This window comes from Mauremys mutica, chromosome 19 (assembly GCF_020497125.1).
Source record: "Mauremys mutica isolate MM-2020 ecotype Southern chromosome 19, ASM2049712v1, whole genome shotgun sequence".
NCBI classification, from domain to species: Eukaryota; Metazoa; Chordata; order Testudines; family Geoemydidae; genus Mauremys; species Mauremys mutica.
The window spans coordinates 19,300,785-19,316,419 of record NC_059090.1 but is presented as its reverse complement, the minus strand read 5'-3'; the positions used below and the strand labels follow the sequence as shown (position 1 = coordinate 19,316,419).

Sequence of the window (15,635 nt, the reverse complement as noted above, 5' to 3'; positions counted from 1 at the left end):
CTCAACTCTCAGCAATATTGCTAGAGTGTGACTGGTACCTTTCCCTGCCTTCCTCTGGTATTTTACCCAAGTCTTACCCTGCTTTCCTGCTTGTATCAAGCCCTGGGGCTAAGTAAAAGTTGGCATTCAGCTGTCACTTTACCTTGGAATAGGGAAAAAAGAAGACAGTGACACTCCTGCAACTGTAATCACAACGTTTATTAACTGAAACCTAGATAACAAGAACGCATTCACCCATTCAGAGGGGCATAATGCAAGGGTGGAGCGCTGTTCGAAGGTGCCTCTCAGTGCACACCCCTTTCCATTCACTGCTCACACTCCTGCCCATTTAAGTTGATCACTCACAAATTGGGTGAACTTTGACTAGTTGTACGTGCCAGGCACTAGTGGCCTTAGACAGACAGTAAATATTGCCTTCTTCTGTGGCCGACTTTTTAGGGGTTGGTTGGTTTTGGTTTAATAGAAGCTGCCCTTTGTTTAAAGCTTTAGGGGGAAATTAAAATTCAACGGAAGCTACAGCATTTAAACGATATTTAAATTCAGTGGCTCTAGCAATAAATCAATGAATTCTAGTACTTTTAAGAGAGACCAGCACACACACACACACACCAGCACTTTGAAAGGATAGGATTTAGTCATAGAAAATAATACTTGCATGTCTAGGGGCTGATTGTGGGTCCAATCCAACTCCAGCTGAAGTCGGTGTAAATTTTGCCATTGACTTAATGGGAATTGGATTAGGCCCTTACACACCAAATGCAGAGAAGCAGACCCTCCTCTGGCACTATGACAATTTACACCAGCTGAGGATTTGCCCTAGGATCTGGGTGTCTGTAGGTATGCACATTTAAAAAACTAGAGCCCCTCAGATACAACAGACATTGCTGAGGCAGTGTCCAATTCCCATAACTACCACAGTTGAGGAATGATCATTAGAATGATTTGTTAATCCAGAATAATGGATGAAAATGCCAAACCCAGTGCCCCTCTCTTAACCCGCATCCCAGCTCTCTGAGTTCTCTAAGGATTCTTCTATTGTTCCCCAGCTTTCTGCAAGCTACAGCATTTATTCACAGCCTCTCATATTCCATCCCCAAGTATCAATTTTATTCTCTAAGCTCCTGATTTTTCTTTCTAAAGCCTGGGGTTCTTTGCTCAAACACCCCACACTTCTGCCACCAGTTTCCTATCTAAAGCCATTGACTGACATACATCTGTATATACTGTAATCAGATAGGGTTCTGCCATCAATAAACTGGGGAAAGTAGTTCAGTTTGCAGCATTTCCTTAAGCATTTTGGAAAAGCTTTTGCTTCTTTAGCCTGGAGGATAAACTCCCCTATTACTCTGCAGAGCAGAACCAATGATGCTAACTCAGGGATAAGAAAAATATTCCTAGCGCTAGATATTTCTAAGGGAAAAAACAGAGGGTCTGTGAAGCATTTTGCTAGCATAGCCCACAAAGGCTCACCTCATTAAAATAAAGTTGGTAGCAGAAACTGAATGATCCAATTAGCGGAGTAGAAAATTTCTGAATAGTGAGAGTGCTGCAAGCAGATACCCAAGGGGAACTTATTAGCCACTCTTATTAAACTGGCATACATAAATGTATTTTTAAAAAGAGTTACAATGAGACACTTTAGTGTGTGATTCATGGTGTATTAACATCTTACAATATTGATCGTACCTGGCCTTCAGCTTCGCGTCTGACAACATGCTAGCTCTGGATTATAATTCAGGCTCCTTCATCATATCTGTGGTGTACATTCTATTCTCAGTACACAGGTATAATTCCCAAGTGAAGCCACCCAAGCTTATCATGAAATTAACAGGATGCTTGTCGCTCAGCTATTATTACTGATGCTGGAATGTATTTCCCATATTGGGCTCTGTGCATCTGACTGCAATCCTTGCACACTCAGTGCTCCCATTAACTTCAGGAGGGGTTGAGTGGATACACAAAAGGGGAAAGAAAAGCTGGCTTGCGCCCTACATAGTCCTCTTGAGAGTAGGACTCAAACTAGCCATCACTGAATTCGAAGCATGGGGGAAGGGAGAGCTGCCTAGTGGTTTCAGCAGCAGACTAGGTGCTGGCAATCCAGAGTTCTATCAATGGCTCTGTCATTGTGTGAACTTTGACAAGTCATTTAATTGGTCCGTTTCTAGGTTTATCTGTAAAGCTGGTAAGGAATTGGGAGACCCTTGAATATATACACTATTTTATGTTGTAAAAAGAACAACATGAGAACATATAAGGCCAACCTAGATTATATGGGTGCAAATTCAGAGAGGTATTTAAATTACTAAGGCCTGGCCTACACTAGGATGGGGGAATCGAACTAAGGTACGCGACTTCAGCTACGCGAATACCGTAGCTGAAGTCGAACTACCTTAGTTCGAACTTCTTACCTGTCCAGACGCCGCGGGATCGAAGTCCGCGGCTCCCCCGTCGACTCCGCCACCGCCGTTCACAGTGGTGGAGTTCCGGAGTCGACGGGAGCGCGTTCGGAGTTCGATATATCGCGTCTAGATTAGACGCGATAGTTCGAACTCCGAGAAGTCGAACGCTACGCGTCGACCCGGCAGGTAAGTATAGACCTACCCTAAGTATATTAAGCATGTGAATAGCCCCCTTGAAGTCAACAGAACTACATCACATGCTTAAAGTTAGTCACATGCCTAAGTATTGAGCACATGGCAACTGCTCAGTCAGGACAATGGGGTTGGATTTAAATAGCTCACTAAAAAGAGTCACATCTTCTTCTCCTTACTTGTACGTAATGACTAGAATCACTTTATTTCCATGAACTGCAAAGAGGAGTTTAAGGCAAAATTATCTTGATTTTTTTTTTCCTTTTACTTACATGAAATCTTTGATCCACCTCATAGTTGACCTGTTTCCTGAAATCCTTACAAATGAAACAGAGAAAGACGGGGCGGGGGAGGAAGAGCAGAAGAAAGCTAGCAATTAGTACTAAAATCAAAAACAAATTAAGACAAGATTACAAGTAACTCAGATTTTTTTTTGTAATTGTCAATTAATTTTCTTAAGCGAATTCACTGAAATAGTCTCAGTTTTAGAGAATGAAGACAACAAAAGCAGAACTAAAACTATAGTAAATGCAATTTTTAATCTGAAAAATATTAAGATAATTTCATTATGAACTACAAATAAAAAGCTTTCAAGCATCAGGGGAGATGTCAAAATACCTTTTGTGCTACAAGGAACGTCAGCCTTCGAATCCCATGATCAATCAGGACTGATTTCTGTAAAAGGGAAGGACAGCAAACAGGAGAACTGGTTTAACAGAAAAGAAATGTCAGACTCAAATCTGGATGACATCTTCTAAGAACTGGTAATGGGTGAGAGAGCTTCCTGCCTCTAAACTGCAGATTCACAATCCAGCCCATCTTGGTGGTGACTGAATGTTCTTATCAGATGGTTGCTTAGCAGCACCTGTGAGCACATGCAATGAGTCTCAGTCCCATTCTGAGTGGAGGAGAATCCATATAACAACCACATTTGGCACCAGCTGGGAAAACTTCTTGTCTGTCTCAGCAGGGAATTAATTGATCAGGAAACACTGTTACCAGCAGTGGGGTTACTTAGATCATAAACTCTTTGGGGGCAAGAACCATCTTTTTGTTCTAGGTTTGTACAGCACCTAGCGCAGTGGGGTTCTGGGTCCATGCCTGGAGCTCCTAGACTTTATGATAATAAAAATAACCATATGGGGTTCTAGCAGTTTTCTTGGCCAAGGTTAAAACTGAACTATAAAATCCAGAGGAATTAACCTACAACACAGGTCTCAGGAGGATGGGGAAACTCCTTTCTGCATTGGTCAGGGAAACCACGTTACAACAATCTAAAGTGGCATGAGGATTCAGGATTAAATACAGTGCCACGGGCTTGAATGGCATGTTCAGATATAAAAAGACGTAAGTAAGCTCTTTGAGACAGCCAAAAAGTGCTGGTTTTGTTCTGAGTTAGTACAGGACCTAGCACCATGGGGTTCGGGTCCATGACTAGGGCTCCAAGGTGCTGTGATAAATAACAAACAACAGTACGTAAGACTTCAGCAGCGACAGGCCCAGGCCCACGAACCCTTGCTCAGAAGAGTAGCCCTTGCTCATGCAAATAATCAGTGGAGCTATTCACATCAGTAAAGAATACTCGGGTTTGAAGGATGGGGCCTTAATTTAGACGGTATAAGATACAATATAAAAATGAAGAGTGGGAAGGGGAGAGAGAGAGAGAAAGACAAAATCATCCTGTTTGGATTGGTTAGGCTCCTGGGTTTGGGAATATTCTAACATGTTCTAAAATGTTAATATTTTATAATGTTGGCATAGGAACTGGTGGGGACACACATTATTATTAATTATTTGTATCGGGGTAGCGTCTAGAGGTCATGGCCCTATTGTGCCAGGCAATGGACAAATAGCAGAAGGCTTCGGTTTCTGAGGAAGCAAGGAGAATGAGGAAGCTTGGTGCATGGGAAGGCACTTCTTTAATTGGCTCCTGATTCAGGAAATCACTTACGCACGTGCTTAAAGTCTGATACTTCACTGGGGCTTTAAGCATGTGCTTAAGTGCTGTCCTGAAAAGGGATGGTTTCCTGAATTGGGGCCATACAGGGTTACATGGAAAAAGATAAGATGAAATAACAAGGAACAGAAGACAAAGGATTCAGTATGGCAGGAGTAGAAAATAAAGGCTTTAAAAAAAAAAAAAAAAAAAAGATTGGCCCAAATCTATCCTTGGTGTAACTTTACCAAGCTGAATGAAGCCACATCACAGATGAATGCTGCCCACTGTCCCTTTTAAACAAGCTTAGATCTCACTGTCATTTTGCTCCCGTTTCTACTTTCTCTCCCCACCCCCTTTTTTCTATTTTAAAAACAAAAATGAAGAGTGAAAAGGGAAAGAAGCCTCAGCATGGCCAAGAACAACCCCCCCCCCCTTCTGGCTTGGACTGAAATGTTTTACTAAGGTTAAGCCCTTCAAAACTGAGCATCAGGGACTATATTCACGGCAAAGGATGAAAATAACTTTAATAATACCATGATTTACAAAGCAAAAATTGTTATTGCTTTTAAAATTCCACAAGTGGCAGACAATAACAGCATAGCAACAGGATTCTGATTACATTGTAATAATGTAGATCTCACAGCAAGTCCACAGCTATTACGGAGCGATTAGGCATCAGCACCTGGAGAAACTCCATTTACACTGACTGCCTCAATCTCCTCCACAAGTCATTTACAAGTATATGATCCTAATTTCTATTAAAAAACCCCACACACAACATGCTGGGACTGGAAGATTATTTAGACAATTTGGACCAACCTATATGATAGTTTAATGTGGTGTTTTTTTTTTTAATTTCTTTTCTTTTTTCTCCCATAAAATGCCTGGAGCACAATCATGCAAATGAAAAACAAAACTAGTTTTGTTTTACTTTTTAAAGAGACAGTTAAATTCTGAATTGGACTGGACCAGCACAGGGTTTCTTATAAGCTTCCAGTTCACTGGTCTCGCTGTATGGATAGGATAGTTGTATTGTGCACAGTAGAAGAGTGTTTGATCATACCTAATGGTTCTAACACTGCTATAACCTCAAAAATCACACACTCATTATTAAGGCTCACAGGAAACATCTGATTTATTTTTCCAGCCCCTTTGCCATCTCCCAGTAGAGAGAGGGGTTAGAGACTGCACTCTTCACAATCCCTCTCAGGGCCATTTCAGAGCCATCATGGATTTAGCAGGGTCTCCACGCATGATGGGATATTCACCTGAGAAGACAGTAGAGGGTTTTCCAGGTCAGGCAAAGGGGAAGCTAAGGCCCACTCTAGAGAGAAAGGGCAGAATACCGAGATGCAGCTGCTAACTAATGTTAACTCAGGAGTGACCATAAGTGTAGAATCTGGTTCCTCGCTAAAAGTTAATGGGAACCCCCCTGCTCTCAGAAGGGAGAAGCCAAATTTACTGATCAGGTCCGCCTTGTGCCAAAGAAACAGACAACGAAGATGTAGATACTATGCCAACAAGAGCTACAGATTTCGATGAGATTAAGAATGTCATGACACATGCACCTTTTATTCTGTCGTCATCTCAGACTTTTCTGTTACACTGTCCTCCCCCATGTCAACCTGAACTGCGTCAAATTACTCATTGTATCTTGCTCCTTCAGACCCCAGATAAATATGAAAGCTTCACCTGACTATAGGAAAACTATAAGTTGCATTTACCCAACACAAACTACAAAGGAAGAGACTCTTTAGCTGATGGATTAGGATACACCATTCGGCAATACAAAGGGTGCTCTGTTATTCAGTTCCTTCAGGAACCTACAGCTACATCCAATTAGAGAAATTATATGGTTTTTAGATCAGATAAATTAAGGATGTAACTGTTCCATTTATATATTTATTTTGCAAGATACCTGGGAAATGCACAGACTTCTTCCCAAGGGAAAATGTCTCCCTAGAGGGTCACAATAATACTGGCAAGTAGGTTCACTGTAAACTGCTATTCACCTTGCTTTGTGTGAACTCCCTGAACATGGCCGCCAGCCCATCATCATCAATGTCACAGTCGGTCTTAATGGCAATGTTCAGTATGTGAATGGGCTCCTCCCGGGCACTCTGTAATTTAAAGAAAGCAAGCCTAATAAATAAATTATTAACAACAACAAAAAGAGGAATGTTCCATTTATATAACCTCACTATCTGAGGGGATCCCCAAGTACACATGTGCCACCAATAAAATGCAGCTACCTCTGGGGAAGAGGCCAACATCTAACCAGCATATTGAACCAAAGTACAGGAAGGGGAATTCTTGATCTAGAAAACTAGGGAGACTCCTGCCCTTACAAACTCTACTATGGGATATTTAAATGTCCACTCACAGCAGGCTGGAGCTTCATTCTGAAGTTCTCCTCAAGGCTCATGCACACTAAACTGCTTTGGCAGATAACACTGGTTCCAAATGGATTTGGGGTGCACAAGGAATGCAGAATCAGGTCCTTTGTATGTATGTAGCATTACTACAGTGTCTTTGTAGGACATAGGGAGAATTTTAGCACCAAGGAAGACAGTAAAATTAAAAAGGGGAGCGAAGTTCACTGCATGGAGGCTAAGAAGTATGTCTTCATGGCTACAGTGCAATAGGACATTATGGAAGCTCAGCTAAAACAGAGCCATGAAAAGTAACATGCTTAATATTCAAGAACTTGCAATTAAACTCTCAAACTGGATACTGATCAACAGAAAACTCTACTTGGATAGGTCTGGACGGCCGAGGGGAGGGGAGGAGGGGGACGTAGGGGACAGATAGCATATAAAGAAGAAGTTGCGGCAGAGATAAATCCTTGTCCCATATTATCTACCACGCACACAGGCATCAGGGACAACGGACTGATTTGAAAACAACCCTTGTAATGATATGCTCCAGATCAGAGCTTCCAGTCTGCTAAGAGTGTTGTGGAACAGCTGCCTGTCCCTCTAAGGAGAGTGCCTCTTACATCACTAACCATTATCAACCAGCTGTTTCCTCTGAACCCTTTCTCTATCCCAGTTTGAAAACCTGGGGTCTCCTTCCACCTTTCCTCCCCAAATGGAGTCCACACAGGAAGCGGAACAGAGGGAAGAGAACAGGATACAAAGAACTAAATGCCACAGAGATGTCCAGAATGGGGGTGAGACAGAATACTAATGAAGATCAGACTACAAGAAAGGGTTCAAATACTCTGACTTAACCTTCCTATACCTGTAGAAGGCCAGGTTCCACTGCCATGGGGCCAAATTCGCAGTCACACCACTGTAAATCCAGAGTCACTCCACTGACTTTAATGAAGTGATTCTGGATTTACTCTGACATAACCAAGAAAAGAATCTGGATCCATGGTTAGACTGGACTAAGGAAAAAGCCCAACCATTCAAGTTGCTTTGAACCCCTTACAGAAGAGAAACAAACTAGATACTATTCCTACTCCCACCAACGCAAATGACAAAACTTCCACTGAAGTCAGCAAAACAGGTTTAGTCCAGAGTGTGCAATCACCATGGAAAAATGCACTTTCTAGCCTTGTAACATGCAAGGAGTCTGGAAAGAAGGAAATATCGTACCTTATCTTCATCATACAAGGAAGTGTGACCAGCTTCAGGAAAGGTTGGGCTTTGGGGAGGAGAGTCACAGAAGCAACCCATCACTTCATCAAAGATTCTGAAACACATCCAAGAAACGCTAGTCGTAAATCAACCACTCACAAAACCACCTGCACCAAAAGCACACTCAGTCACCCTACCAATACCATCCTCACGGGGCAGAGAAAAAGTCATTCCTCCCCTCTGCAGACTTCAGAGCTGACTAAATGGAAACACTGTGCAGTATGAAAGCTAAAAATCAGGAGGTGGACTTTGTTTAAACTTCAGCGAAAGCAAGCAAACGAGCGAGCTAGATTTTTTAATATATAAGCTGCTAGTGTCCGTATCATCATTCTTGAGGTAACAGAGGGAAGCCTGAGATGAGAGCCTTGACAGCCCAATGTAATTGCCCCTCTCCCTGGGGTAATGCATCAGTATACATCAAGAGATAGATACTAAATGCATTTAATCAAAACATGCATCATCTCTTGTGCGGTTTACTCTAGTGTTCGGTTTCATTTCTCCTGACATTTCACTCATCACGTCACAGGTGGCTTCTTCCGCTCTTGGCTCAGAATCTGGGCTTTTTCTTTGTTTGTTTCCTAACGCATGGGGGCCAAAACAGCCTGACTGCACAGATGAAATGATGGTGCAATGCCCCCACAAGAAGACACTATGAATCTTCCATCCCTGTCATGGGGAGCATGCAGATGTAAGATTTCTGATGGGTGTTGGGGTGAGTGTTGTGGAAAATTCATAGGCTCTGCTTGTGGGAGCTTTCCAGTCTTTTGCATAAGTCCAGAAGGTTTAAGACCAGACATATGCGTATGCGCAAAGACATGCACACAATGTTGGGAAGAAAGGTTCAATACCAATGAGCATTCAAAAGTTCAGATGCTTATGTGGACCTTGACTCTGCAAAAATTCAAAATTCTGGTCGGAGGCCATCTGTTCTTGTAGTATTTTGGAATTTCCAGTTATTCCAGCCAGACAACTAGGGGTGGGGCCCCCAAACACTTGGCAATTTCATCAACTCCTGTGCTCCATCGTCGCAAGAGGTGCAGGCAGATCGACTTACCATCGATTCCAAGTATGTCACTCAAGTAGCTGAAGTTGCATAACTTACATTGATTCCCCCCCCCCATTGTAGACCAGGGCAAAGACTGACTGATCCCATTTGACCACCCCAATGCTATCCTGGCAAACGCGCACACAGAGCAAACAGTACCCATATCCTTACCTGACGAACTCTTCAAAAGTCCGGAAGGAAACCATTCCGCCCATCCGTTGGCATGGTGGAGTGAACGAGCTGTCCAGCAGCACATCACTCACACTTGCTACATGGACCATCCCGTAATGATTGAGGTTGGAGGAAAAGGACATTCTAAATAGCAATTCAAGCAGAGCGTTATTAGTGGATTGGATGGGGGGGGAACAAGGTAAGGTTTTTTATTTGTTTTGTAATTGTTTGAAATGCTGAAATTTATACAGTATAACTAGACTGTGGTCAAATTAATCCTTTCACTACCGGGGTGGTAAACCTGTTCTGCTACTTTTACCCAGTCATAAGTTCACCAAAACCACTGGAACAAGGACATATACCTGGTACCCCTGGTAACACAACTGTGTTTTACCTGGACATACTTGGAACAAAGCAACAGTCAAGGGTTAAGAAATACCACTATTTCCCTTTAAAAAAAATATTTCTTAAGAGAAAAAGAATTGAGCTTACAAGTGAATTATGACTATGCAATGCCAAAGGCATTTTTCTCCTGTACCTATACTATGCGTTACAGATGAAGCATTCACAGATAAACACAAGAATAATTCTAGGTTATGGCATTTGAAAGGTTTAGTAAATCTTTACAAACAACATCAAAAACATGTCTTGAAATATATTTGTTCTATCTTTAAAAAAAACAAAACACACACACCTTTAAATTAGACACTTGCTATACTCTTGGTTTCAGTCAGTCTCAACCCTACCCCCTTTTCCAAATCTTTTCAGTAAGCTTACAAGCAACTTCCATCCCACCTTATGTTGTCTCAAGCTCCCACAGAAGGTGTGGTGGTATAATGACTTCTCTAGAACGCTGTATTGGGACCCAGGGTCTCAAACATGCTCACACTTGCTTTCATATGCTAAACACAGTCTTATTACAGTGCCTTCCACTTAATTCAATCAATGATTAATTCGGTCCTCTTTCTAATTTGACCAGCTCCTCAGGAACAAAACCTCTTTGCATTAAGTTGAACACAACTTCCACCCTGTCGCTTTGATTGGTTTTGACTGCCTGAAAGCAGGAATTGCTGAATAATTCAAATGGCTGGCTATAGAACGCACCCATTTTAAGGCAAGGGGACAATGAAAGGGCAGGAAGAGCCAAGATAAACAGAAGTTGTGTTGGCCAGACACTGTGATTGATAGAATAAGCACCGCTATGTGCGCCGCAAGGGATGAACTGCACCCTGGTGATGATATTGCTCATAAAGAGGAGACAATTTCTTATTTTAATAAGGGCAATAAGAACAGAGTTGAATGAAATAGGAGGAAGACACTACATAATGGACTTCCATATAGCAACTATCAACATTATTATCCGCCAAGGGTCTGATCCTGTACGTATAAGGGTGTGTCTACCTACTGCATTAGTCCAAACTAGCGGGGTTCACACTAGCATGTCATGCACTAACTGGCCTGTGTGGACCCGGCTGGCAAGCACAAGAACTTTCCTAGTGTGCATTAACATGCCCTGTTTTAAACAGTACTACAAAGCTTTTAGTGTGTACCAGGAGGATCCACATGGGCCAGTTAGTGTGCAACATGCTAGTGCGTGTGAAAATTTACACTCCATTGGTGCCTGCTAAAGCACTGTGTAGACCAGTGCTGGGTAACCTACAGCCCATCAGGGATAATTTGATTGCAGGCCACGAGACATTTTGCTGACATTGACCATCCGCAGGCACGGCCCCCGCATCTCCCAGTGGCCGCAGTTCGCCATTCCCAACCAATGCAGGGAGTGGCGGGCTGCAGGGATGTGCTAACTGCCGCTTCCCACAGCTCCCATAGGCTGGGAATGGCGAACTGCGGCCACAGAGCTGTAGGGGGCCATGCCTGCGGATGGTCAACATCAGCAAAATGTCTTGCAGCCCACAATCAGATGACTCTGACGGGCCGCAGGTTGCCCACCACTGGTAAACCAACCCACAAAGCCAGGGTCACATTTCCCATAGAATTTAATGGGAACAAATTGGGCCCTGGAAGCCTATCCCCATGGTAGTAAATATAGCTATGAAAAGGTATTTAATCTTTTGACTTGTGACCTCAAAGCGAGGATCGGTAGAAGCAGCCACTCACGCTATGAATGAAGTGAGTCCTATGAAAACTAGCTATGCATCCTCCCACTATCAACTGGGATCTGTTTTTCCTGTTCTGTAATGAATTCCTGGTAAATCTTTTTACACAAACCTTTCACTTATTCAGGATGATCTGCTGCAGAATAATCAGAATTCACTGAGGGATCAAGTTTCCAAAGCCACTCTGTCTTTTGCCCCACTACATTATATGGAATGGATTGTACATTGGCTCGAGAGAGATACCTTACTGCTGGGTATCAACTGGTCACCTCCATGACAAGGCAAGCATTTAATATCGCTCTCTTTCATTCACTCAGATGTTCAGGAAGGTATTTGCTAAATTAAGTCTCTGCTTTTATGTCTGTGCCACAGCACGGGCCCTGAATCAGCAAATCACTTAAGCACGTGCTTAAAATAAGCACGTGAATAGTCTCACTGAAGTCAGGCACATGCTTAATTGCTTTGCTGGATCAGGAAAAAAATAAAAGGCCCAGAAGAGCAACGGAATACCTGTTGGCCACACAGGAGCAGGACCAAAATACCAAATGATAGATTCCCAATGCTGCTTAATACACATTTTTAGGAGTTTTCCTTTTTTTTTTTTTAAATGCACCAAATTTAAAACACACATCCTGGAAGAAAATGTTCTAAGTGCAATGATAAAAAGTTTAAAGTTCCAAAAATCTTAACAGCTTGTTCTACCTTTGAAACAACTCTAGGGTTTTGCAACTAATCTCAGATCAGGAATCGGAAAGCTTTCAAACCTGTATGCTGTTTTGTCCTAGACACGTTTGTAAGCCGTAATAAATTGTAGGCATTTGAGCTTTGAAATAGTAAAGTTTTTCAGACGACCTGTCTTCACATACATTTCTTACCACTAACATGAGAAGGTTAAAAAAGTATTATAAATATTTTTGAATATTATTCAAAACCACAAACATTTTTGGATTGAGAAATGGGGGTGGGGGGGGGGGAAATTAAGTATCCAAAATAAAACAAAAACATGCTGTCAGCTGATTAAGGTGTACTTTCATCGACTGGGTGAGAGGTGATGGATGTGCTAGAGTGCATCAGCAAATTCTAAGCCAGAGACCAAAGCAGCACCGAATACTCTTCATCTTACACGTCAGGCCTTGGCTCTCCTAGAATTAGACGTCTATTTCATGTGATACCCTATCAGAGAGTCAGTGGCCATGTTCCAAGGAGGAGGAGACAGGAGGGGAAGTTTTCTGCTGGGATACTTGCTTTATATGTTGCAGCCGGTAAGCTGAGCCCATTAGCAAATTTAGTTTTCTAGCTTGCCACATGCAAAGCTATCTTTGAATAGTTTTTTAAAAAGCTGAAAACATGTTTAAAACAACAAAAAAGGGAGAGAACGGATAGGGAATATAGTTATGGTTCAGAGGGTCCCAAGTAAGGGTAGGGATTAACAAAACATACTAAAATGTTAAATATTAGGCTGCTACTTTTCTAGTCTACCTTTCTTTTCAAACCTTAAAAGAGGACAAGTATCATACCTGTTTAGCGTGGGGATGTTCCCTCTGTAATCAAACAACCACAGTTAGTTACAGATTGGTTAGTGAAAGCACTAATAAAAGAACTGTCATTCGAGCCAGTACCTAAGACCAGCAACCACACATTTATATTCACTGAACCGGAATTCGTTGCACAATCAAGAAAGAGCCAATGGGATTCTGTCTCAGAAAGAAGGGACTCACTACCTGACCTAGCTTGCAGCAGCTGCTGTTGGATGAGTGCACCAGAAGGTATTTATCCACTTCAAGAAGCAAACAGCAACATATAAGAGAGAAACACAGTATATTTGCAAGGTACCTTGCATTTCTACAGCACAGTTCATCGGATCGTCTCACGGCACATTGCAAACATAAAGCAAGCCTCACAAGCCACAATGCAAGCACCCCCATTTGACAGATGAGTAAACTGAAGCACAGAGACAAGAAGTGACCAGGCCACACAGCAAGTCTACAGGAAGTCCAGAAAAGGAACCCAAGTCCTGATAGCCAAACCTTTACTTCTAACCAGTAGCCCACAAGCTGGCTCCTCAAAAGTGCAAAAGAAATAAAGTGAACATAGGAGAGAAGGGAACTGAAATAAATATATATATACACACAATAGCAAACTTTTAATTTTAAGCTGGACACTGAAATGAACAAGCACATCTTAAGAATGGAATTTTGAAAACCCCAAAGATTCCTATTATATCACGCCAAACAGACTGTTGGGGTTTTCCACACAGAACAGGGCTCAACGATGTGCAGGGCAGAGAAGTAATAAGGGACACGTATTTCCTTGCAGTGAATGGAATGGCATGGGGTGTGCAAAATATACACATGAAAGCAGGTGGCTGCATGCATATCTATGATCTGGCGTTCAAAATACTAGAGAAGATGCAATTTAAAAAAGCACCTTCACAGAGAGGGATTTCTCCCACCCTTACAACAGCAGATTAATGAATGAGAACCGACTAATACCAAAGCTTAGGGACCATGTAACAGCACTCTTCAAGCTCTAGGAAACCCAGCCTCAACATTCCCTAACATTACTTGCTAGAGTAAGGCCCTATCGGACGTTATGTTGAGATGTTTAGGGGCCTGTACATTTTTCTATGGCCACAGTACCAGATGCAATCCCTAAATCTGGGTCTCCTCATGGATCTGTTTGGTCACCGGAGCACAGCACTCACTATGTGGTATTTGGCCATTTCATCATCCACTGTATCATCAGTATCTGACCAAGGTTTGGGCTTGGGGATTCCCTGGACTCATGTCTGAACAATGGAGGGAACCGGCACAAGTCAGACCCCAGCCCTACTGTTAATGGAACGCAGAGATGCACTATTCATTTTCCTCTACAGCAGTCAGTGCAGAAGAAAGGTGTGTTGTAGAAGAAGCCATTAGGACAGGCAAAGGAGCATCAGGGCACAGAGTAGGGTACATTTTGTCTAGATCAGCTGCGTAGTGTCTGTTTAATTGAAAAAAATTCTAAAGGGAACCGGATGTCCCCACACCTAGTGCACATGTTCCCGAATGCTCCCTGGAAGTCCCCATATACCTACAGGAAATGGACAGAGAAACAACTAGGTTTGAAATGACAGCAAATTGTGTGCCCCTCTCTCTCTCTCTCTCTCAGGGAGCTCCCTCCTATCCGGCTCTAGGATTGTTGTCAGTCCTCCCAGTATGCGGCTGAAGAGGCGATTACAGCTAGAATCTCAATGAAAAGAACACAAGATCAGTAACAAGAGACCTTCGAGCCAAGAATGATTGGTTCTCAAGTTATACATTATTCACAGTTAGAGCAAGACGAGGCTGCCCAGTGTGAAGTTATAACCATGCGGTCAAAACCAAGTGAAACTAAATTCATTGTAATCTAGACTATCCTGTTTGTAGCTGTCCTGAGATTTTTGGGGTGGACTTTTTTTTTTTTTTTTTTTTTTAAAGTTTACATAATTTAATACCATAAAGGACTTTTCCATATCAGGGACTGAATTGTCCATTATTTAACACACATCAAGGGGTCAAGTTTTGGCCTTTTCAGAATAATTGGCAGTGTAAAAAATGTTATGGCAGTAAGTAATCCACTTACTGGGCTGTGCTCCTGGGTTTTTAGACAGTACAGTAGGTTGAACTATAGCCTCTGAAAACACCACTTGCAATGCAATGTGCTATAGCAGGGGTCTCAAACATGCGGCCCGCGGGCCGCATGCGGCCCGCGGAGCTCTTCCCTGCGGCCCGCGGAGCTCCCCAGGGGAGCTCCGCAGGGGCCCCCAAGAGAAAAGCGGAGGCTCCCGCCTCCGCCCCTCTCCTGGAGCCTCGGCGCATAGAGCGCCGAGTCTCCGTCCGAGCGCCTGAGCCCCGCCCGCTCCGAGCCGCGTGGGGAGGGGGCGGGGCTGGGAGCTCTGGGCTGAGCGCTGCGCTCGGCGTGGAGCTCCCAGCCCCGCCCCCTCTCACCACGCGGCTCTGAGCGGGGACCCGCCGGAGACGCGCTCGGGTAAGGGGGGGAAAGCGGACACACCGGGGCCGGGCGGGCCCGGGCCGGGGCCGGGGCCGGGGCCGGGGGCCGGGGCCTGGGGCCGGGGGGGGGGAAGGGAAGCGGGACCCGCCGGGGCCC

The 15,635-nt window shown here is 43.4% G+C and overlaps 1 protein-coding gene across 5 annotated transcripts in view; it reads right to left on the bottom strand.

Annotated features, from left to right (window-relative positions):
- ACACA (acetyl-CoA carboxylase alpha) overlaps positions 1-15,635 on the bottom strand; it is a 190,010-nt gene that overhangs the window by 99,880 nt on the left and 74,495 nt on the right. For 2 of the 5 annotated variants that reach the window (XM_044993768.1, XM_044993769.1), the window contains exons 30-35: positions 13,025-13,048; positions 9,391-9,534; positions 8,133-8,229; positions 6,543-6,650; positions 3,210-3,266; positions 2,864-2,908 (exon numbers count right to left, since the gene is read on the bottom strand). In XM_044993768.1, the coding sequence (XP_044849703.1) occupies positions 2,864-2,908; positions 3,210-3,266; positions 6,543-6,650; positions 8,133-8,229; positions 9,391-9,534; positions 13,025-13,048 (475 nt within the window). The remainder of the gene's footprint in view (positions 1-2,863; positions 2,909-3,209; positions 3,267-6,542; positions 6,651-8,132; positions 8,230-9,390; positions 9,535-13,024; positions 13,049-15,635) is intronic. The other 3 variants (XM_044993766.1, XM_044993765.1, XM_044993767.1) reach the window with 3 other exon arrangements.